At 51.0% G+C, this 21,333-nt stretch overlaps 2 protein-coding genes across 3 annotated transcripts in view; one reads left to right on the forward strand and one right to left on the reverse strand.

Moving 5' to 3' along the window:
* Positions 1-1,111: 1,111 nt before the first annotated feature.
* On the reverse strand, positions 1,112-15,620 carry KLHL28 (kelch like family member 28). The gene is made up of 5 exons (XM_081196263.1): positions 15,293-15,620; positions 12,300-13,198; positions 9,403-9,846; positions 6,968-7,176; positions 1,112-5,153 (listed from the first exon to the last, which is right to left on the reverse strand). Exons 2-5 carry the CDS (start codon positions 13,196-13,198, stop codon positions 4,990-4,992), a joined length of 1,716 nt encoding a protein of 571 aa, XP_081052389.1. The 5' UTR covers positions 15,293-15,620; the 3' UTR covers positions 1,112-4,989.
* Positions 15,621-15,919: 299 nt separating this feature from the next.
* Positions 15,920-21,333, forward strand: part of TOGARAM1 (TOG array regulator of axonemal microtubules 1) — a 29,006-nt gene continuing 23,592 nt past the window's right edge. Inside the window, exons 1-2 of one of the 2 annotated variants that reach the window (XM_081195450.1) lie at positions 15,920-17,080; positions 21,087-21,138. In XM_081195450.1, coding sequence (XP_081051576.1) covers positions 15,935-17,080; positions 21,087-21,138 — 1,198 coding nt within the window. In that variant the 5' untranslated portion in view covers positions 15,920-15,934. The remainder of the gene's footprint in view (positions 17,081-21,086; positions 21,139-21,333) is intronic. The other variant, XM_081195451.1, reaches the window with a different exon arrangement.

A 21,333-nucleotide genomic window follows, 5' to 3' on the forward strand; every position in this document is an offset into this window, starting at 1 on the left:
GAAACACAGTTGGATTGCAGTCAAAAGCAACTTGCTTCTTTGTCTGTCCGACTATCAGAGTAGCTAACACCACTTTTGTCAGCTCATTAACCTCGGGCAGACCTGCTGAGGCCCCCGAGATCCGGGAAGGAGGTTCACTCGTGTTTATTTTGCATTAATTTCAAAATTCCTACATTTTCGCAAGATTCATAAACGATTGTCCATCTCTGTTAACTGCTGTCCTGATGCTTAAGTCTTAATGGTCATTAATATTTCAATTTTTTTATTCCCTAAATGGGAATTTGAATCTCTTTTTGAAAGTGAATACTTAACACTACTACCTGTTCTTTTCAGCCCTGGAGCTGCAGATTTTTTTCAACTGAATCTATTTTTCTCAAGAAGACTGGAGGAAAGAAAGAATGTGAATCCAGGACATGATGGCTGCTGTATGAGCCTGGGAACCGGAGACCTGGCTCCCAGCAACCTGGCAATTCTCGAACCAAAGGAAATATATTAGAAATACATTTATTATCAGAATGATTCTTTGGTCTAATTGTTCCAGTTAAAGACCAGAAGATTTCTTCCTTGCTTTGAAGGGTAGCTACATGTTTCTATTGAATGCTTTATGTGTGTTTGTAACTTTGATTCTGGAAACTGAAAACACAGCAGAATTTGCTACCTAACTACCCAGGCAGTCCAGTGAAACACGCTGAAGTGTGGGTGACAGCAGTCTACAGCAGTGGTTCTTGCACGCCAGCTCGATGGCTACCACACAACCCACGGGAGCGACTTTGCAGTTTTCTGTTTCTCAAGTATTGTCCAGAGGCAGCCCTGTTGGTGCCTTGCCTGGGACTTGTCCTTCTGTGTCAAAGATCATCATTTTCAATCTTTACTTGGCTTTGAAACTTCCTCTGGACATGTCTCTGTCTTTGCAACCTGGCCTGATTTGAAGAGCTGTTGTGCAATAGAATTTCAGGGTGCTGGTATTCAACAAAAAGGATTAATAGTAAGGTTCGAAAGAATCGTAGACAGATAGGAGAAAAAGGGGACAGCTCCCAAGGGGCAGTCACTTTTGGGACTGGTGAACAAACTCCAGGAGCCGGAGGGGTCACGCAACACACTCCCAAACTGCTTGCTTTCACTGATTTATTTAGTAAACATCGCACAACCAAATGAAATACCGTTACAATGAGAAAAGAACATTATCACACTTAGCAAACACAAAAGAACAAGGAGGTTGCTGAGCAGGTTCCCACTCAACTCGAATACCACCTTTGTAAACGGGGCGGGAGAACACGAAGCCCGCTGGTAGGAAGCTATGCTAGTTGCCCAGCAAACCCAGGGGGGAAACGGGTCAGAGTCGCGCTGAAAGCTACAGTACATTAAGGGTCGGAATCCTGCTTTAAAAGCTGGCTTTGCCTTGGGCCAGAGAGGTGACAGCACATCCCGTGTAAGGCAAAGAGAGGAGCCGTCACCCAGCTCTTCCAATGAGTTCAGAGGGGTTTAAGGCAAGCGTGGAGTGCTCATGTTCTGACACACAACGGAAGGGTCACAAAGCAACAGTAATGAACTTCTCTATCTCTGGTGGGTGGGCGAGAGGGGCGAATGCAAGCAAGGCGACAAACAGGTGCCCAGGGCAGCGCCACGGTGGAACCACAACACTTCCCAAGGTTCTGCCAGGTCCTTTTAGGAGCTGAATGACAACAGTCTTGTGGGCCCAACGAGCACCATGTGCAGCCCAGCATACCTCACACCTGCCGCCCCTCCAATCTACTCTGCTCTATGTTTCCTGATGGAAGGGAAGTGCGCTTCCAAGCGTGGGCAGTGCGTCTGCTGCTTTCTCCTTGAGTCACCCATTAATGCAAATCTGACCGATAGCAGGCACACTCTCCCCCTGATCTACAGTTGCTTTGCCACACGGGGATGATGACTTGAGCAAGACCTTGTGCAATGTCTTACGTGGAAATGCCTTCTCTGCGAGACAAGACAGTTGCTGAACTACAGCAAGCTTATTGCAGCCTAGAAGTGTGACAGCCGGGCTGTTCGGTTTGCCTTACGCCTGAGCACTTAGGTGAATGGGAAAACGAAGCCCCCAGACAGAAGGGAGTCTGGCAAACTTGCTGAAATATGCCAATCCCTAGACTTGCATCTACCACACTCACAAATTACCCTGCGAGGAATCAATCCAGTCTTGACTAAAACAGTTATTTGCTCCTTAGCACACTGGTTTTTAATGCAAGTGCTCTACATAAATATATTTTTAAAGAACTCATGAACATCTACAGGGCTAGATTCCAATAAGCTAACAATTTTGTAGGCTGCCCAATGAAAGTGCCCAGAGGCCCTTGATAAAAAGCTGCCACATCTGGATTAGCTGGACCCTCTACTGGGTACTATGTGCCACCTCCTTCCAACAGGGCAGCTTAGGAATGGGCAACGGCCAGGATTCAACCACTGTGTTTCCAAACACATCCTTGGCTCAGGGGTCCTTAGGCATGATGAGAAGCTGCCAGCTCTGCTTACGGCGACAGCCTAGCCGCAAGTCATGCTTTGCAGGAGGCTCAAGGGGCATGGCAGATAAGGAAGGCAACCATGTGCTCATCAATGCCTTTGCATCCCGCAACCATTTCATACCCTCCCTCCCTCCCTCCCTCGCCCTCCGGTCATGCCTTGTGGCTGGGAGTTCCAATAATCAGTCTGCTTCTAAGTTCAAAGGCACCTCAGAGAGAGCGAGAGAGCGCTAGCACATGCGAACTGTTTAACCAAGCATTTTTCCTGAACTGAAAGTAAGTAGTTCATGAACGCAGAAGAACCGAAACAGCTTTGACAGCCTCCTATAAATTGCTTAAGGTTTTCTTCGCGCTGTCCAGAGTGAGCATCTCCGAAGGAAGCCTCACAAAAATGAACAGGAATTCCTCCAAGTGCACAATTCCGTACGTGAAAGGTCACTGCAACTGTTTGCATGATGCTATTATTGCTGAGGAACAAGAATCGGCAAGCCACCCTGCGGCCACTAGGCAGAAAGTGCTTGTTCGGTCATTTAGTTGCTTGAAAACTCTGCTGGACTCCCTTAATATCTTAAGGAAAGTTTCGGGAAAACACAGTACATGCAAGGTAGAAACGTGATGCAACTTTGACTGTGCTCTCCTAGTGTCAGTCTAAACGTGAGCTCATGGGAGGAGGAGGAGGAAGGGAGGGAGGAAGGGGGAAAACAGCGTCATTTACCCTGTTAGAACTTGGGACAAGTTCAGAAGTAAAAGGCTTAACACAAAGAAACTGCATACCCCATTGCTGTATGCTTGTGAATTATGAATAACTGGGGAAAGTAACTTGTGTTAGATAGAGAAAAAAGAGGGGAGAAATGATTTTGAGAGGAAGGAAAGTGGGAGAACACAACAGCAAAAGGGTAGCCACCTGAACAAAGCAGAAATATATGGGGGCAAACACACAAAACAGAAATCTGAAGAACTAGTTTCACAACCATCTGTATAAAATGAGGATGACCACACAGGGTCTTGCTTAACCCCTTCAGAACATAAAACTAAGTTTAGATGGATATTTCTTACAGGAACTGCCCTGCTGGAGAGCAATTCACCAACACTGGGCAAGTCCTCCTGAAATGAACAGCAGCATGTGAAGAATTGCTTGGAAAGACGGAAAGTAGTGGGATCAATGCTGCCTCATTATTTGTCTTAAAGGGAAAAGGCAATAATCTGTATGGAAGAATATACTTTCCGTTCATTAAGAATCTGAGTTAGAGTTCTCCAAATGGCGTAACCTAATGAAATGCTATGATGTTAATTGTTTGACATGTTGCACAGGCACGGACGAAAGAAACAGAAGGGAAATGTCAAAACAAGAAACCACCAGCGTGTACACTGGCGGCATTCACCACATCGGCTTCAGACCCCCTCAGACTCCGCAGATCCTGCTCTTTACGCCAAACCATCAAGACAGTGCAACCCTCTCCTATTTACTCGGAAGCTGGTCCCTCTGGTTTCAATGGGACTTTGCTTCCTTGCAATTGTGCTGCGGGTAAGAGCCTTAGACTGCCAACGGCCTTGCTAAAAAAAAAAAAAATATTTTCTTAGCACCATGTTAGAATCAGAAGACTTTGAAAACCTGGTTGTACATTCTTTACAGTCATACATGGGCCAATTAATACGGATTGAAGGGAGGGAGGACACTTCTATCTTTTTGAAGTAATTTTTACACACATGCTGCAAAACTGATTAAATATGATAAAAACACACACACACAAACAACCCAAGAGGTGTGGAAGGGTTTGCTGTCTAAACTGCTATCTCTGCGTCAGGCTTGAAAGCTGCTGATCCTTTCATTCAGAGAAAGAGAAGGGAAAGAAGGGTTACAGGTTTTAGACAGGTAGGCAACTCCAAAAAGTGCAGGGCTAAAAAGGCATTCAGCTTATCAATTTAAAGAGAGCCACCCGCTCGTCCACTCGCCAAACCCACACAAGCAAGTTAAGAAAAACAACAGGGAGTGGATACCAAGTGCAGGCAAACAGACGACGACCGCATCAGTTATTTACAAACCTGGAGTAATGGGGGATGGGGGGAGAGGCAGCCCTTTAGTTAACTGTTCATAAAAAAATTGTGAAGCAATGATGGTCTCTCACTGCAAAGATGGAGCCAGACATCAACCAGGCAGTCTTCACCAAGGTTAACTGCGTCAGTCAGAGGAGGAGGAGAAAGAGGACAAAGCTCCATGAGTCAGGGAGTTTCTACGCCTACTTCAGGCAACACAGTGATTCTTGCATCGAGATGAATTATTTCACGTTAATGACAGTATGCAGCCTGGGTCCCTGCTAGGAAACCGGCTCCATTTTTCCGCCCTTCGCTTCTTTGTGATCAGCAATAACCAGGAACAATTCTCGTTTGGGGTTAACCTGCCTGCATTTCATTTGAGCTTTTCCCCCTCCCTCCAGACTCCAGGATGTGCAGCTTCCGGTCTCCACAGTCTGCGCCAGTTGCATCCTCAAGTGCTCCTTCTTCATAGCGCCGTCAAGCCAAAATTGCACCGGCAGTACATCATGCCAGCCGTGTCCAGCCAGCTATCCGATATGGGGTCGTATTTCTGTACAGTGTTCAGGTAGGATGACCCTGAGTGTCCGCCAACTACATAAAGGTAGGTGTCAATTACAGCCGCACCAACTCCTAAGGGGGGGGGAGTAGAAAGGAGAAAAAGAAATGTTGAATGCTAGGATATCACCTCTCCTTCTCTACAAAAGGAGGAAGAACACTGTAGGAACAGAATGTAGGCCAACTGCAGAGCCTGGAGACTGATCATAAGCAGGCCCAGACTGAAGCCCTGCTGAGTTCAAGAGAACTTACAGATCCGAGTTTATTATTGGGCCAAGTTCATCTGCGAAGTTTATTTAACAGATTTATATTCCACCTAGCAACGTAAATATTTTCAGGGCAGTTCACAATGCCAAATAAATACAGAAGAATACAAGTTAACGTGGCCCATGAAACTAGCAGCAGGAAGGAAAGCCTCTTCAGAAATTAAAAGTTAAATTAATAGAGACTGATGTGGAATCTCTGGGTGATGCCTTGGGTCTGGTTTATTGTGAAAAGGTGTCTAATAGAAGGGCCAGTACAGTACTAATCACAGCATGCACCTTCCAGGTATTCTGAAAAGACCACCTAACCCTACTCCCTTTCCTCATTCTCACATCATGATGATGCCTAGTTCCTACAAGGCCACAGGGTAGTAGACCGATGGCTAGAATTAGCCAACGACATGATAAGCAGAGAAGGCATATCTGGGAGGGAGGGGAAGTGCCAGACCCCTTGAGCATCTAGGCTGGGGGATGCAGGGCTGAGAAGAACGCCCAGCCAAAGCCAGAGGCAGAAAATTGTTCCTTGTCCAACCTACAGTGTCACGAATGCATTCCCAGATGGAACAGAAGCTTCCGCTCGTCTCTAGGCCAGGGTGATGAGAGTCCATGGAGGTCCCTCTTGGGCTGGTCCGACCCTTGAGCAAGCAGGACACCGCCCTCAAGCCCACAAGGGAGGCACAACCTCTCGTTGGCTCACCATTGCTCTTGGGGCTCAGATTTGGGGACTCCCTCTTAGCTACAGCAAGCAACTCCCCTGTGGAGCTTATTGGGGTTATTCTGCAAGTCAGGGCTACAAACAAAGGAAACTGATTCAAGGGTCAAGCCTCACCCAATTCCTCAGCCACAGAAAAAAGTACACGGTTGGAAAAGAGGAAACTGGCAAAGCCACATTCAAAGACAGCAAGAAAAGCCATATATTGCCTGCGTATTAAAGGAGTCAGATGGAGGAAGATACGCGATCAGGAGTCACTGAAGCATTTCAGTAACCTTCAGGCTAAGGCCAGTCTTCTCCCAAGTTGGTGCACTCCTGATGTTTTGGACTACAAGTCCCATCAGCCACAGAATCACATGGGTTGCACCGTAGGGTAGTTGTAGTGGAAAACATCTTGAGGACACCAGGTTGGTAAAGGTAGGCCTAAGGTATGGGAAGCATCTTAAGCTTCATCGATAGATCAATCCAACATCCCCTTTCAATGCATTTTCAGCTCCTGGGCTGCTCTCACCCAGAGAGGACTGAAAGTGAGGAAGGAGCAGGTATATGAGGTTTTAAAGGTTTTATATCCCTGAACCATCAGTTATTTGAGTGCTGCTCAAGTAGGTCCCTTGCAGAGCTTCTTGGTCTTCTGTGGCAAGGACTACCATTTCCTTTCGGGAAAGCAAAGCCAAAGAGCCCTTTGGGGTATCCTGACAACTTCGCTAAGCACTGTCCTGCCTGGACAGATGAAGAATGCATTCCTACAAATAAAAGGTCTGTGAAGAGAACTGAGGCAAAGAGAATTCTTGCACGTGGCCTCAAAGGAGGACTCTGCGCTGTTTCACTTAGTTCCACCCCAGCCCCAGTTAAGTCACAAGGAAGTGGCAGCAACTTCTAAGCCAACCAGAACCAGCTCTTGGGCTTCTTCCTACCTGTTCGGGGTTCCTTCATCGGCTGGCAAACAGTCCACTGGTTTTGATGAGGGTCGTATCGCTCAATGCTGGACAAGTGGGAGACGCCGTTGTGCCCTCCGACCACGAAAATAAAGCCCAGCATGACCCCAACGCCGAAGTTTATTCTTTTGTCCGCCATCGGAGCGACTGGCTCCCAGGAGTCCTTGCTGGGATCGTAACGTTCCACGCTGCAGAAGCAGACCAAACAAAGGGGTTAGTGGCAACACTTTGTACCGATTTAATACCTCAAGAGGCCACTGTAGCTGTGTTCATGTGGGATTCCCAGAACATTGGGAATCCCCAGTGAGATATTCGATAGAACAGGAGTTACTAGCCTCAATATATTTTGCTGCAACAGAAAAGCTCTGGGTACAAAGAGGAAAGCGTCTACCAAAGAAGCAATTGCTAAAGAAGGGTCACCCAGTGCAGTATCCTTGGCCCACAATGAAAGCAAGGCTGCGAACTAGCTGCGTGTAAGGAGAAGGGCCGTAGTTCAGCAGCTCCCAGGTTCAGTCCCCAATGGCCCCTCCAGGAAGGACGGAGAAAGACTCCCTGCTCAAAACCCTGAACAACCACAGTCAGTGAGTGCAGACAAGGCAGAGCTTGATGGACCAATGGTCCGTCTCCGTTTAAGGCAGCTTCCTCTGCTCCTAAAAGACCAAGACAACTGAGGAGGAAAAAGAGGGGAACTGCTCAGGTACACCTGCCACACCAACATGGTCAGCCCCTCTTGGGCTCATGCCGTGCTTCCTTAACATTTTGATGGCTAAGGGGCCTTGCCTTCGTGGACACTTCTACATACCAGAAGTGCAAGGAATGCCACCCACATCATGAAGGATGAAGTGGCCCACAATAATCCTGCACCCACACTGTATCTTGGCTCAAGTCAACGGAAGCCACCTGCCCCGGCTCTACTTCAAACTCCACTGGGAAGGTAGACCATGTTACCTGTCGTAAAGTCGCTTCCTCCTGCACACAGATCCCTTCTCTCAGCACACTTTCTCAAAGAAGTGGAGGGATCCGAGGAAAAGGGCTGGACACACATCCGTGCCTTCCCCATGGGGTAAATGGGGAGGCAGCAAGGCACTGCCTTCTGCGGCATGCTAACATCCTGCCCAGTTCTGGCAAGAGGCATCAAAAAGGCCAAGGCTTTGTGCTGTTGAAAGGAAGACGCTCCTTTCACCAGACGTTCACGTATCAGGGCAGTGACTCCTGCCTCCAGCTACAAGAACATCAAAGCAATCCAAGACCTTCCTCTTTCATACCACCCATATAACAAGCCTGGGAACAGAGAGTAGTGCTGAAGCTCTGCTAGTGCAATGGACCTCCGAGTGCACAAAAGGGTTTATTTTTCTTCTTCTCCTGCCCCCCTCAAAATGAGTTCTGGAGGGTTGGGGGTCCCTCCAGAGATTTTGAAGGCATGCAGGGGGAGAAGAGGAAATAAATATCCAACTGTGCCAAGGGAATCATGCACATGGAGCACTGGACACAACTCTTAAGCTCTACCTTTCATGCCGTGTGCCTATTTTTCCCAAAGAGACCCACCTAAGTGTACCCACAGCAGGAAGAAGAGAAGATATTGGATGTAGGGTGGTGGGGAGGATAAGAAACCAGAGTGTGTGAACCTGAGCCATTGCCTACCACACTGCAAGGCCTCCTAGTTTAGGAGTGAAACAGGGAAGGTTTGGGGCAATGTTAATTCTGCTATAATAATGTGGATTTGAATAGACAGTTTATTTACTTGTTTTAAGTGGGCTGGTGTTTTTATGTGAGCCCATTGCTGAGTCCTGGGTGTTAGTTGAACTAGCAATTCAGTTATATAAAGACTATGATTGCCAAGGCTGGACAAGGGACCCCAACTCTACAGGGTGGGGGCACAGAGGAGTTCCTGCTCCAATTCAAATCCAAACATGAGCTTAACAAAGATGTTTGCATGAAGCAAATTTCCACTCTGCTTTTGCAACACCAGTCAGGCTCCCAGCCCTTCCATCAAGTGAGCAGGGAGTATTCAGCCGGAGTAAAACTAAGCCCAGAGAAGACACGAGGGTACCCACAGGGGTGCCAACATCTTGCCCTGCGAAGGGCACAGAGCCAGTGCGCACAGAGACATTTCCGGACCAGGACTTTTTTATTAGCCTCAAGCCAACTAAAAGCTTCTTTGAAACGTTCCAATTTCTCTTTCTAAGTTTGCAATGAAGGAAAACACGTTGAACTCTACTGCAGCTGAAGATCACAGAGAATTCCTTGGGCGAATCCTCCAGAGAAAGCTAATGAGGCTCACAGGGAGCAACTACGGGTTGCTTGGAAGCAGCTCCTGCATGTGCCGACTGAACAGCGCTTACGTCTGTGGGGGTGGGGTGGGGGGTGAGCTAGGGGGTGCTTCATCCAACCCCCAATGACCCAGCTCTACTTACCTGTTCATATGAGCGGGGCCATAACCTCCAATGGCATAGATCATTCCATCCAGGACGGCTGCGGCAAAGCAGCTCCTGGTTTTGCTCATGGGCGCCACAGGCTGCCACTCCTTCACCTTGGGAATGTACTTCTCCACCGACTGCAGGTAGGACTGCCCATCGTAGCCCCCCAAGGCGTAGATTTCTCGCGACAGAACCGCCACCCCCAGGGTGCTGCGGCTCTCGTTCATGCTCTCGAGGGACGTCCAGGTGTTTGTGTCGGGGTCCCAGCATTCCACCGAGCTCTCGTGCTTCCGGTAGTTGATGCCTTGGCACATGTGGGTCGCGATCCCCCCTATAACGTAGATTTTCTGGTCCAGGACGCAGATCCCGAACTCGTAGCGAGGGACGCTCAAAGGTGCCAGGCCGATCCAGGAGTCGTTCTGAGGGAAGTACATCTCAACGCTGCGGGAGGAGAGGGAAGAGGTCAAGAGGGAAAACGCAAGAAGTGAAGAAGAGGCCGCTGTATCGAGCCAATGGCCCACCTAGCAGCCCAGCAGCCCATTCCCACAGGTGCCTATGGGAAACTCTCAGTCGGGATCCGAATACGAGGGCAACTCTCCCCTCTGGTGGTTTCCAGCAACTGACATGCTGAAACATTGCTGCCTCTGACCAGGGAAGCAGCGCATGGCCATCTGGGTGAGTAGCCACTGGTAGATTGAAATTGTCCAATCCTCATTCAAAGCCATCCAATTCAGCGGCTACCTTGGGGTCCCACTTCACCACCCACAACAATTCTGTGGAGTCGTCCACCCCTTTGGGGATTTCTAGTTTGCTGGACTCAATGCCCTCCTTGATGGACAGAGCGACACCACCTCGCGCATCGCCCAGCGTCAATAAGCATGGGCACAGGCAGCCCAGCAGACATTGGATGTGTGGACATTCAAAAGGTTTTCCTTCGCCAGAGTATTGAGCTAACTTTGCAGTCATGGGATAAGAGGACAGGTCCTCCCATGGACCTGTATAATTGGGCTTATTTATTCTTCTCTCATAAAATTTAAAAACCGCTTGGTGGTTAGGAAAAAACCTCAAAGCGGTTTACAAAAAGGATAAAACAATAAATTGCCCCTAAAAATGTAAAAAGTGCAGAAAGTTAAAAATAGACTAAAACAAATGAAAACTCATACAAGCTTTTTAAACATCTGGGTAGGCTTGCCTACGTAAGAATGTCTAAGAACAAGAAGCCAACAGGAGGAATAAACTGAGAGTTCTCTAGGATGGAGGCCAGTAAGTTGTTGGGTTCTGCAGTTATCTGCACAGAGATCTTTTTAACTTGTTCATAACCAGTATTTGGGGGTGAGAAGTGGGGTGGTTAAATTTGCTGATGACATGAAATTACGGTACTGTATGGTTAGAAAAGCTATGAAGAGCTGTGAAAGCATCTCTCCAAAGGTGAATAGGCAGTAAAATTATGTGTACTGGGGCACCTTCACATAGACCCTGAAGTGATCCAAACTGGGGGTGACTGGTCAGGAAAGGAACCTTGGGAGCAGCAGTGCATAGCTCAGTGTGCAAGAGATTTGATAAAGGCAAATTCCTTGCTGGGATAGGGGCGAAGAAGAAAAACTGTCAATATCATCACGATTTACTACGAATCCAAGGTATGATGACAATTGAATTACTGTCTACAGTTCAAGGTTGCTGCCCCATAAGCAAAATATTGTAGAGCTGGAAGAAATTCAAAAAGGGGCAGCTGTGGTGATTGGGGTCTGGAAAAGCTCCCCAACACCTGGGGCTTTTTAGTTTAGAAAAAAGTGATGGTCTTGGGACACTGAGGCATAAATAATTATTCACGGTGCAAAGAAAGTGGGGAGAGATATTCTTCTCCCTCTCTCATAAAACTGGAACTTGGGAGTCATCCAATGAAGATGATTATTGGGAGTTTCAGGACAGACAAAAGAAAGCCCTTATTCCCACTGCACGTAAATTAAATGGTGGAATTCGCTCCCACAGTGAAGGCCAGCAACTTGGATGGCCATAAGAGATGAGAATTCATGGATGGTAAACCTCTCAGTGCCCCCATGCTGCCTCCAGGATCAGAAGTACCATGATGCTGAATAGCAGCTGCTGAGGGAAAACAAGTATGAAAGCCCTATTGCTCTCGTGTCCTGTCTCTGGGCTTCCCGGAGGCACCTGCCATCTGCCACTCCAGAAAAATAGGGTGCTGGACTAGGAAGGAGTTTGGTCTAACCCAGGGGTTGGCAAGGCTTACTGGCCATGGGCCAGATCACTCCCAGAGAGATCATCATGATGTCGGAAGTTGCGCCTGCGCATGTCCGTGGCGCTGGAAATCGCTTCTGTGAATGCCCAGACACTGAAAATTGTGCCTTCCGGTATCTGTGCATGCACAGACGTGATTTCTGGTGCCACTCAGTGAGTCCCCGCGCCGCGCCGGTTTAGCGCCGCGCATGAGGGACTTGCTGAGCGAGCAGAGCGGTTCAGGGGCGGGTCATAGGCCGGTAAAACGGTCTTTGTGGACCACATCCAGCCCATGGACTGCACGTTGCTGACCCCTGGCCTAACCCCCCAGGGATACTAGCTACCTTTACAGAGTGGCTACTGGAGTGCATGCAGAACAGAACAACAACTGATAAAGAGCATTACATATTATAAGCAATGAACTGATTGCCTTCCCGAAGCTGTTTCATCCCAAGCCTTTCCTTGCTTGACCGTTCTGCTTGCTCTACAAGACCCAGGAAAGGAAAGGCCACAGAAGGCTGCCCACCAAGCTATCACTCTGTTATGTTCAACTACGAGGTGTAGAAACCATTGCTCACTGCCATGGCTTCGGAACAGAAGCGCTAGGAAAAGCAAGACCACGGACTCCTAACCCTTTTCTGGCTCTCACTATTCCTCACCTCTCCAAGCAAGCGAAGAGTCCAGCCTTCCCTCCCACAGCGCAGATCACTTTGGGAGGGCAGCGGGGGCGTGTGGTGAGCACCGTCTGGTAAGACAGCCTGTGCTCAGGCATGAAGTGGTACTTCAGGGCTTCGTTCAGCAGGTGCTTGCAGGTGTGGTCATCGCGAATGAGATGGTTGGCTTCGTACAGCCTCGTGAGGAACTTAACGCTCAGCAGAGGCAGCCGCACGCAGTGCAGGAGCTGGGCCAGGTACTGCTGGCGTTCCTGCACGTCATACTTGATCCAGGACTCCAGCGCGTAGAAGACCATCTCCTCGGTGGCCACATTCAGGCAGTCATTGGAAACTATTTCGTCCAGCTCGGAATGAGTCAGTTCAAAAAACTCTTCCGTCTGGCAAACGTCTTCAAAGTTCTGGCAAATGTATTTGTTCGCGGCCAAGTAGAGGTCGTGGCAGCCGTACGTCTCCGCAAAGCGGGAGATCCCGATGCAGTTTCCAGGATCCAGCTGGCTTTCCAAGAAGGTGCAGCATTCCTTCAGCACGAGCTTGATCTGCAGGAGGTTGGCAGCGGGCAGCAGGGACTCCACGGTGTCCTGAGAGATGAAGACGGTCCCCGTGTAGGCATATTCCACTATGGCCTGCAGGGCCGCCTCAGCGATGCACTGGAATTCCACCTCAGAGTTCTCTTTCTCCGAGAGGTTGCCGCCAAACATGGCTTTGAAGTACGGGCTGATGCTGGCGAGCACCACTTTGTGGGCGTGGATCTTGACGTCTCCAACGCGAAGGATGATGTCGCAGAGCTCATGGTGCTGCCGGAGGAGGTTCAATCCCTGCAGGAGTTGTTCCGAGTGCAAAGGGGTCAAGTTGGCAATCATGTAGGTTGGGGACGACGGGTCCATCTGCAAGACATGGAAGGGGAAGTTGGGAAAGCATTAAGCAGAGCTGAAACCTCAAAGCATAGTGCATGAGCAACCCTGGCTCATGATTGCACATGGAACATACCTAAACACACAGGCTGGGAGTCGTGTTAGTGCTGGAGATTTCTCTATCAGCACAAGAATTTCTGCTTGCCTCCCCACTCCTCACCTCATGTGCAATTCTCAGGGTCCTCCCTGCCCCCCACTGCTAGACCTGACTGGGGGTGGAGGAGGGGAGGGGGAGAGCCCTGTTGTACTAACGGGACTTGTTGTGCTGAGTCCACCTAGAAATTGGACGCAAGTCCTGTATGGCCGCACATAGTTTTTCTTAATTTGCTAGGCTTCCATGAGAGCACTTTCTCTCTCTCTCTCTCTCTTCATTATCCTTGCTGCATTAATTTCTTGTTTCCCTCCACATCTGGCTTGAATTGCCTATCTTGCGTGAAAGCTGCTTGAAGTGCACAGTTTTTGATACCACCCAGGATGAATCATTTCAAAATATTTTGGCTTGCCACATTCATAGGACCATGCAGAGGGCCTTCTCGGTGGTGGTGCCCTCCCTATGGAACACCCTCCCTTCAGATGTCAAGGAAATAAACAACTATCTGACTTTTAGAAGACATCTGAAGGCAGCCCTGTTGAGGGAAGTTCTTATTGTTTGATGTTTTAGTATGCCCTGATATATGCTGTGAGCGGCCCAGGGTGGCTGGGGAAACCCAGTCAGATGGGCAGGGTATAAATAAAAAAATTAGTATTTTATTATTATTATTTGCCTTATACCAAGAAAGACCATTACTCCATCTAGCACAGCATACTATACTGTTCTAAGAATATCCTTTACCTTTTTTCACCTACTACGTACAGCTGTATCTCTTCTTCCTTCCATTTTATGGTTGTAACGGTTTATCCGTTTCATTTATATGCTCATGCTGCAACCCAGCCTGAGACCTTAAGGGTAAAAAATCTAGTAAATAAGGAAATATCGTCCACGTTGCCTGGCAGTGACTCTCCTCTCATCCTGGAGAGATGCAGGTGGACTGAAGCTAAACACATTTTATTTGCAAAACACATGTTCTACCACTGAACTGCGGATCTTCCGTAAGCAAGAGAGGTAACGAGAGCTTCTATTAGACAGAATAGACTGGTGTCAAGCAGACCAGGCAAGATACAACCAATGTTATTCCCATATCCCCACCCCCCTACACTCCATCCTCAAAAGCCAGTGTGGCATAGTGGTTAGCGTGTCAAACAGACGATGACCTGGGAGAGGCCAGGGCTCAGATCCCCCCAACTCAGCTACAGAGCTCACTGGGTGACCTTGGGCCAGTGTCTCCGCCTAACAGGGTTGCTGTGAGGAGAGAGAACCATGTAACTACCTTGAACTCCTTTTAGAAATGCAATGGGAAGAATATACTGTATATACATGTATGTATGTATGTATACACACACACACACATATATATATCTACATACACACACACACACACACACACACACACATTATATATATTGCAGCTCACAGACCCCAGAAAGTGCTACCCAGCCATTCACCCTCTTGAGGAGGTTCCCTGCACCCGCACCCTGTCGCCTTCGGGGCATTGAGTACACGGGGCCAGGCAATGAAAAGATGCGACCACCTAAAACTCCCTTTGGGAGTCTTTGGACGCCTTCCTGATGCTGCACTGCGGGGACAGAGGGCTTGCTGAGAGGCCGGGAGAGGCCAGGGTTCAAATCTCCCCCACGTCCCGGCCATGAACTTCACCTGGTGGGGGGGGGGGCAGCCCCTGCTTCCTCCCAGCCCAGCCTACCTCGTAGGGTTGTTGTTGTTGTGGGGGGTGTCAAATGGGGGTGGGAGGTCAAAGGGGGCGTCTATAAATGCAGTGGACAAATGCCATGAGATGCAGCGCTCGTTCTCCTTTTCTCTCCCTGGGGCGGCCCCCCCTCCCCGCCTGGCCTACCTGGCAGGGCTGTTGTGGCGGGGGAGGCGGGCTGCGAGGAAGAGGGTCCTGCCGCCCCTCCTCACGAGGGACCCCGGGGGGGGGGAGAGCGAAGGACGACCCCCCCTTCTCGGCTCACCTGAGTCACGTGGCTGCGGCCCGGTCGGGAGAGGGGCGGGGGCGGCGACCTCCGCGGGCTCCTCGCAGCCACAACAACACAGGCGGAGGAGGAGGAAGGGGAGGAGGGAGGGAGGGCGCGTCACTTCCGGCGCCCGCCCCTGAGGAAAGAAGGTCGGATTCAGGCCCTGACAGGCGAGGGAACACCCGCCCCCCTCACCAAATCCCCATCCCGGCTTTTATTTCCCGGCGTCTGCGTGCCTGTATGTGTCCAGGTGTATAAGTATGACGTATGACGCGTCCCTCCCCCGCCATCCCGTTTCTTGAGGCGAGGACTACGACTCCCAGCACGCCCCGCGCAGAGGAGTCGGAGTCGGTCCGCCCCCACGTGACCTCCGCTCTCCTCCAACTCCTCCTCCTCCTCCCGTCGGCGCTACTGTTGCTCCTGCCGCGCCTTGCGTGTCCCACTGCGCAGGCGCAGTGGGCGCGGCCTGGGCGGGCTGCCTGAGGCGGCGGCTGAGGCGAGGCGGCTGAGGCGGCGGCGCTGGTGACGCGTTTCCCTGGAGACGGCGATGCTCCCCTGCGCGGGGCCCGGCGGCGGGGGCGGCGGCGGCGGCCTGGGGTCGGCGTGGCGTCTGAGCCGGGCGAGGCCCCGCGGGGGGCCATGGCCAGAGAGGAGCCCGAGGGCGGCGGCGGGGCTGAGGCGGAGGAGCGGCCTGGGCGGGAGGCTCCGGGGGGCGCCTGCCCGCCGCCCTCTTCCCCTCAGCCTCCTCCTCCCCCGGGCGAGGGCCTGCGCTTCGGCCTGGTCCCGGCGGAGCTGCACGCGCGGCTGCTGGACCAGCGGGACTACCGGGGCCGCGTGGGGGCGATGGGGCAGCTGAAGCGGGTGCTGGGCGAGGCGCCGGCCGCGTCCCTGGCCTGCCTGCCGGCGCCGAGCCTGCTGGGCCTGCTGAGCCTGCTGCGCGCGCTGCTGGACGACTCCAACTTCAAGGTGGCGCTGGGCGCGCTGGAGGCGCTGCGGCTGCTGGCGGCGCGCCTGGGCCCGGCGGCGGGGTCCCGCGCGCGCCTGGAGCCGCTGGTCTCGGCGGCGGCCAAGGTGCTGGGCGACGCCAAGCTGGCCGTGCGGCAGGAGTACCGCCAGCTCTTCCTGGCGCTGATGCGCGCCGCCGGGCCGCAGCCCGTGCTGGACCTGCTGCTGCGCCCCGAGCACCTGCGCCACCGCAACGCGCGCGTCCGAGAGGTGGTGCTGGCCATCTCGGTGGCGGCGCTGCTCACCTTCCCCTCCGAGGACTTCCAGCTGCCGGCCCTGGCCGCCGCCCTGGCCCCCGCGCTGGCCGACGCCAAGCGCCGCGTGCGCCACGCCGCCCTCGAGGCCTTCGCCGTGCTGGCCTCGGCCCTGGGCCCCGCGCGCGCCGGCACCCTCCTGGAGGCCGTCGACGCCGTCGAGCTGCGCGGCGACGGCGAGGGCGTGCTGGGCGCCGTGCAGGCGCGCCTGGCCCGCAAGACGCTGCCGCGCCTCACCGAGAACTGGTTCGTCGAGTACGCCGTGCCGCTGCCCGACTCGCCCCACGCCGCCGGGCCCTGGCCCCGCGGCGCCGACACCGACTGGCTCCTGGAGCAGGGCAACCGCATCCAGAGCGCGCACAGCGGATCCGCCGCCGCCAACCTCGCGCCCTTCGCCGAGCAGGGCGGCTGCCCCAGGAGGGTCCTCAGCGCCGGGAAGGGGAAGCTGCCCTGGGAGAGCGACAGGCCCCCGGCCGCCCCCGCCGGGCGAGGATGCTGCTTCGCCAAGGCCGGCGACGCTGCCCCGGTGAGTCCCCGCCTGCCGGTCATCGATTGGGATCACCGGTGCATTCGGTTTCCCAAGCGTCTCAGACTGCTAACCCCTTTCCATGCGCCAGGGGGTCGTCACACATAGTTTGGGAAGCTGCTTTACTGTCACAGACCAGCAGTTTAAAAATAGCTGAAAGACAAAACTGTAGAAAGGAGGTAAAGTAACTATAAAAACGGAAAGACAAAAGTTGCTGACCAACAGGTTAAAACAACTCAAATGGTAACTACAGTGGTACCTCTGGTTACAGACGCTTCAAGTTACAGACTCCGCTTACCCAGAAATATTACCTTGGGTTAAGAACTTTGCTTCAGGGTGATAACAGAAATCGCGCTGTGGTGACAGTTGGAGACACCATTAGCTAAAGTGGTGCTTCAGGTTAAGAACAGTTTCAGGTTAAGAACAGACCTCTGGAACGAATTAAGTACGTAACCGGAGGTACCACTGTATTATTAAAGCGATCAAGTTGAAGACAGGATTTCATAAATGGAATACTAGTGGTGCCTCTCTGAGGCTCACTGTCCTTGTTTTATCAGGGAGGAGAGGTGGAACCAGGGTTGCTCTTTCCCTCTTGTGCGTTTTGCACCTGGCTATTGGCCACTTGCGACCAAGTGAAGACGCCTGGGTGCCAGGATGGCAGCTGACATCTCCACTGTCTGGCTGGCACACAGCAGCATATATTTGTTGCCATGCTATGGTGCAAGTCAGATTTTAGCTGGAGCTGACAGGAGCTGACATTTGCCATCTTGAAATAAAAAAGGCACCTAAACATTCCATTAGTGCGCCTGTAACCTAGGTTTAAGGGGCTATATGGCGAATAGCTTTTATATCTCTAGTGCAGTGTTTCCCAACCACTGTTCCGTGGCACACTAGTGTGCCGTGAGATGTTGCCTGGTGTGCCGCGAGATGTTGCCTGGAGGGAGGCGGGCGAGTCGGGCGGCGAGAGGCGGGGCGGCGGCGGCGAGGAGAGGCCGCCCAGCGCGGGGCTCTCGCCGTCTGCCTGCCTGGCTGCCTGCGAGCTCGGCGGGCAGCGCCTCCGTCCGCAGCGCCCGCCTCACGGCTCTCATTCCCTGCCCCTGCCAAAGCTCACCCAGCCAAGCCGCGCTCTCCTTCCTGCCTCGCTTTGCTGCCTCCTCCCCCCCCACCCCCAAAGCTTGGAGGTTCCCCGGCAAGGGGGAGGGAAAAAATTGAAACTTACACTTTCGTGCGTCCCTCCCGGCGTGACGCTGCGCGCTGACGTCACGGGGCTGTAATGGTGGTGTGCCTCGAGATTTTTTTCATCAAACAAGTGTGCCTTTGCCCAAAAAAGGTTGGGAAACACTGCTCTAGTGTGCGATTTGAATCCTAGCCCAGCACTGCTGGTTGCATCCTCTCCAAGATTGGCTCTTGCAAGGCGGTGCTGATGCTGAAACTTCACGTCCCTCTGTTGAATGGCTTTTGCACCCTGCAGTAGCTGAGGGTGGGGACAAAGGGTTTCCCCGGTAGATTCGTAATCTGGGGAACCGGGTTCACGTCTCCACTCCTCCACCTGCAGCTACTGGGTGACCTTGGGCTAGTCACACTTCTCTGAAGTCTCTCAGCCCCACTCACCTCACAGAGTGTTTGTTGGGGGGGGGGAAGGGAAAGGAGAATGTGAGCCGCTTTGAGACTCCTTCGGGTAGTGATAAAGAGGGATATCAAATCCAAACTCTTCTTCTTTTTTCGTTATAGTGCAAGGAAGAGAGCCATGGGGGTGGGGGGGAAGCTTGGCATGTGGTTTAGAGAAGCAGGTGTGTCTGATGAGGGAGCTATAGAAGACAGAGTGTTCTTAGTTCAAGGTAGGGCGACAAAAGAAACATTCATAGCCTTTCCACCAAGGAACTCAAGGTGGCATGTCTGGTTCTCCCCCCCCCCTCCTCGTTTTATCCCCACAACAGCCCTGGGAGGTAGGTTAGGCTGGGAGAAGGCAGTGGCTGGCCCCCAAAGTCTCACCCAGTGAGCTTCATGGCCGAATGTGGGATTTGGACCTTGGTCTCTCCCAGGTCCTAGTCGGACAGTTGTAACCACTAGGCCACCACTGGCTCCCATAGGATAGGTCAAGAAGAGGAAATGGCTATTCGCATTTTCTCCAAACTGGCCCCTGCCAAGGGGTGTGGATGCTGCAGCTTCAATGGTGTGGTCTTCACGCCACAGCAGCCAAGGGTTTTGCTGGTGCAGCAAAGAGCTGTGGGGAGGGAAAGCTCAGCAGACAGTTTGGAGAAGCAGGTTCATTGGCATCCATAGAAGAGGGAGCAATCTTTAAAGTGCAAGGTGGGGTGAGGAAAGGGGCATTATGATTCTAATATGCCTGTGGTTAAAGGTTCAGCACGTTAGAAGCTTGAATAGCGCTTTTTTTAAAGGTAATAACTTTTAGCTACCCTCCACACACTTCTTGTCACACCCTTGGAAATGTCTTCATAGGAGCTAATGGTGAATGGCTTCCCTGGTCCATCTACCCAGATATGTTTAGGTTACATTAGCTGAGATCAAAAAGGAGGGTGGGATTTCTTTTTACAAAAGCTCATTTGCCTCATCTTCTGGAGGCAGTATTTCATACCCCATAGACCACTAGACAAGTAGCTATTTGCAAGCTTGTGCTATCCATTATCGTTACTATTTTATTATGTGCTGACCATCCTTCATCACTTATAGTGATCTAGATCAATGGTTCCCAATTGGTGATCTGCAGCACCCTCCCCCAGGGGGTCTGTGGCACATACTTGTCAGCTGTCCAGGACATCCCCTTTTGGGGCACTGTACTCTTGCACAGGTCACATGACTAACCAGATTCAGCATAAAGTGAGACTCAAATTGAAGCTTGAATTTTACAGGTATCTGTAGAATTTCAGGGAGGAATTATTTGGTGGTTTCTCCACTGTAATTTTGCTTAAAGATTATACCTGAAGGAGCGTCTCCACCCCCATCGTTCTGCCCGGACACTGAGGTCCAGCGCTGAGGGCCTTTTGGTGGTTCCCTCGCTGCGAGAAGCCAAGTTACAGGGAACCAGGCAGAGGGCCTTCTCGGTAGTGGTGCCAGCCCTGTGGAAAGCCCTCCCATCAGATGTCAAGGAAATAGACAACTCTCTGGCGTTTAGAAGACATCAGAAGGCAGCCTGGTTTAGGGAAGCTTTTAATGTTGTTGGACTACTGTATTTTAATATTTTGTTGGAAGCCATCCAGAGTGGCTGGGGAAATCCAGCCAGATGGGCGGGGTATAAATATTAAATTATTACTACTACTGTACTATTGTTATTACGATTATTATTATTATTATTATTATTATTATTATTATTATTATTATTATCATCATCATTATTATTATTACAATTATTATTATTACAATTATTATTATTACTACTACTGGGCTTGTTTTTTGTTACTTACTGAAAACTTTTAATGTTTGTCAATTGAAAGATGGATTTAAGAAGTATAATTCTCATGGTTGGGGATTGATTCTTGAAAGTAGCAGCAAAAATGCTTCCCAGGATCAAGGAGCAAATTAATTATTACCTTCAGGCGCATTCCATTGAGCTCATATTTTGCTACAAATTAACACAAGTTGTTCAGTAATAGCTGAAAGAATTTATAATGAGGAATGTTCATAGTGATCCAGTAACAGTAGTGAAAGGTAGAAGACCAGCAGCCACAGAAATACTGAGAGGAAGAATAATATAATGAAAAATTCCTCTCGGTTTGTCCAATCAGCTTGCAGATTGTTCTGTTAGAGTGTGCTAGAAATTTAATCTGACTCCCAATTTCTAAAGGTAATCAGGTTTGAGCTGCCCCAGAGACTGATGGTATGGTAGTTGAAAATGCTGTAACTTTTGTAAGAAACATTTATCCTGCAGGCTCCCAAGGTCCAGATTCAGCACATCTGTCCATTGCATGTGACCACATCGCTTTTTAGTTTTACAAGGACGAAGGCGGAATTGCATTTTAATACCTCCTCTGTCCTATTTCTCTTGCAGCTCTCGCCATCCAACGATTTCCTGCAGTCTCCAAAACTGAGGCCTTCGCAAGGTAAGCGCTACATGTGTGTGCCGACCCAAGTGACTCCCTGTCATGCGATGGGGCAAAGGAAGAGGGGTCCCTGTCCTCCAGATCGGTCCTTTTCTCTTAATATGACGCATAGGATGGCGTTCCTCACCCCCAACTCCGTGCTGAATCTGGGAGAAGTGCTTTCTGCTAAAACAAAGCCATGATTGGCTACAACCC

The sequence above is a fragment of the Podarcis bocagei genome, assembly GCF_964188305.1.
Source record: "Podarcis bocagei genome assembly, chromosome: 1".
NCBI classification, from domain to species: Eukaryota; Metazoa; Chordata; class Lepidosauria; order Squamata; family Lacertidae; genus Podarcis; species Podarcis bocagei.

Coding starts and splice junctions, on each gene's coding strand:
- KLHL28 (XM_081196263.1), bottom strand. CDS start 13,198: ATGGACCCGTCGTCCCCAACCTACATGATTGCCAACTTGACCCCTTTG. Junction 9,847..12,299: donor CTCTTCGCTTGCTTGGAGAG/GTGAGGAATAGT, acceptor CTCCTCCCGCAG/CGTTGAGATGTACTTCCCTC. Junction 7,177..9,402: donor GGCCCCGCTCATATGAACAG/GTAAGTAGAGCT, acceptor CTGCTTCTGCAG/CGTGGAACGTTACGATCCCA.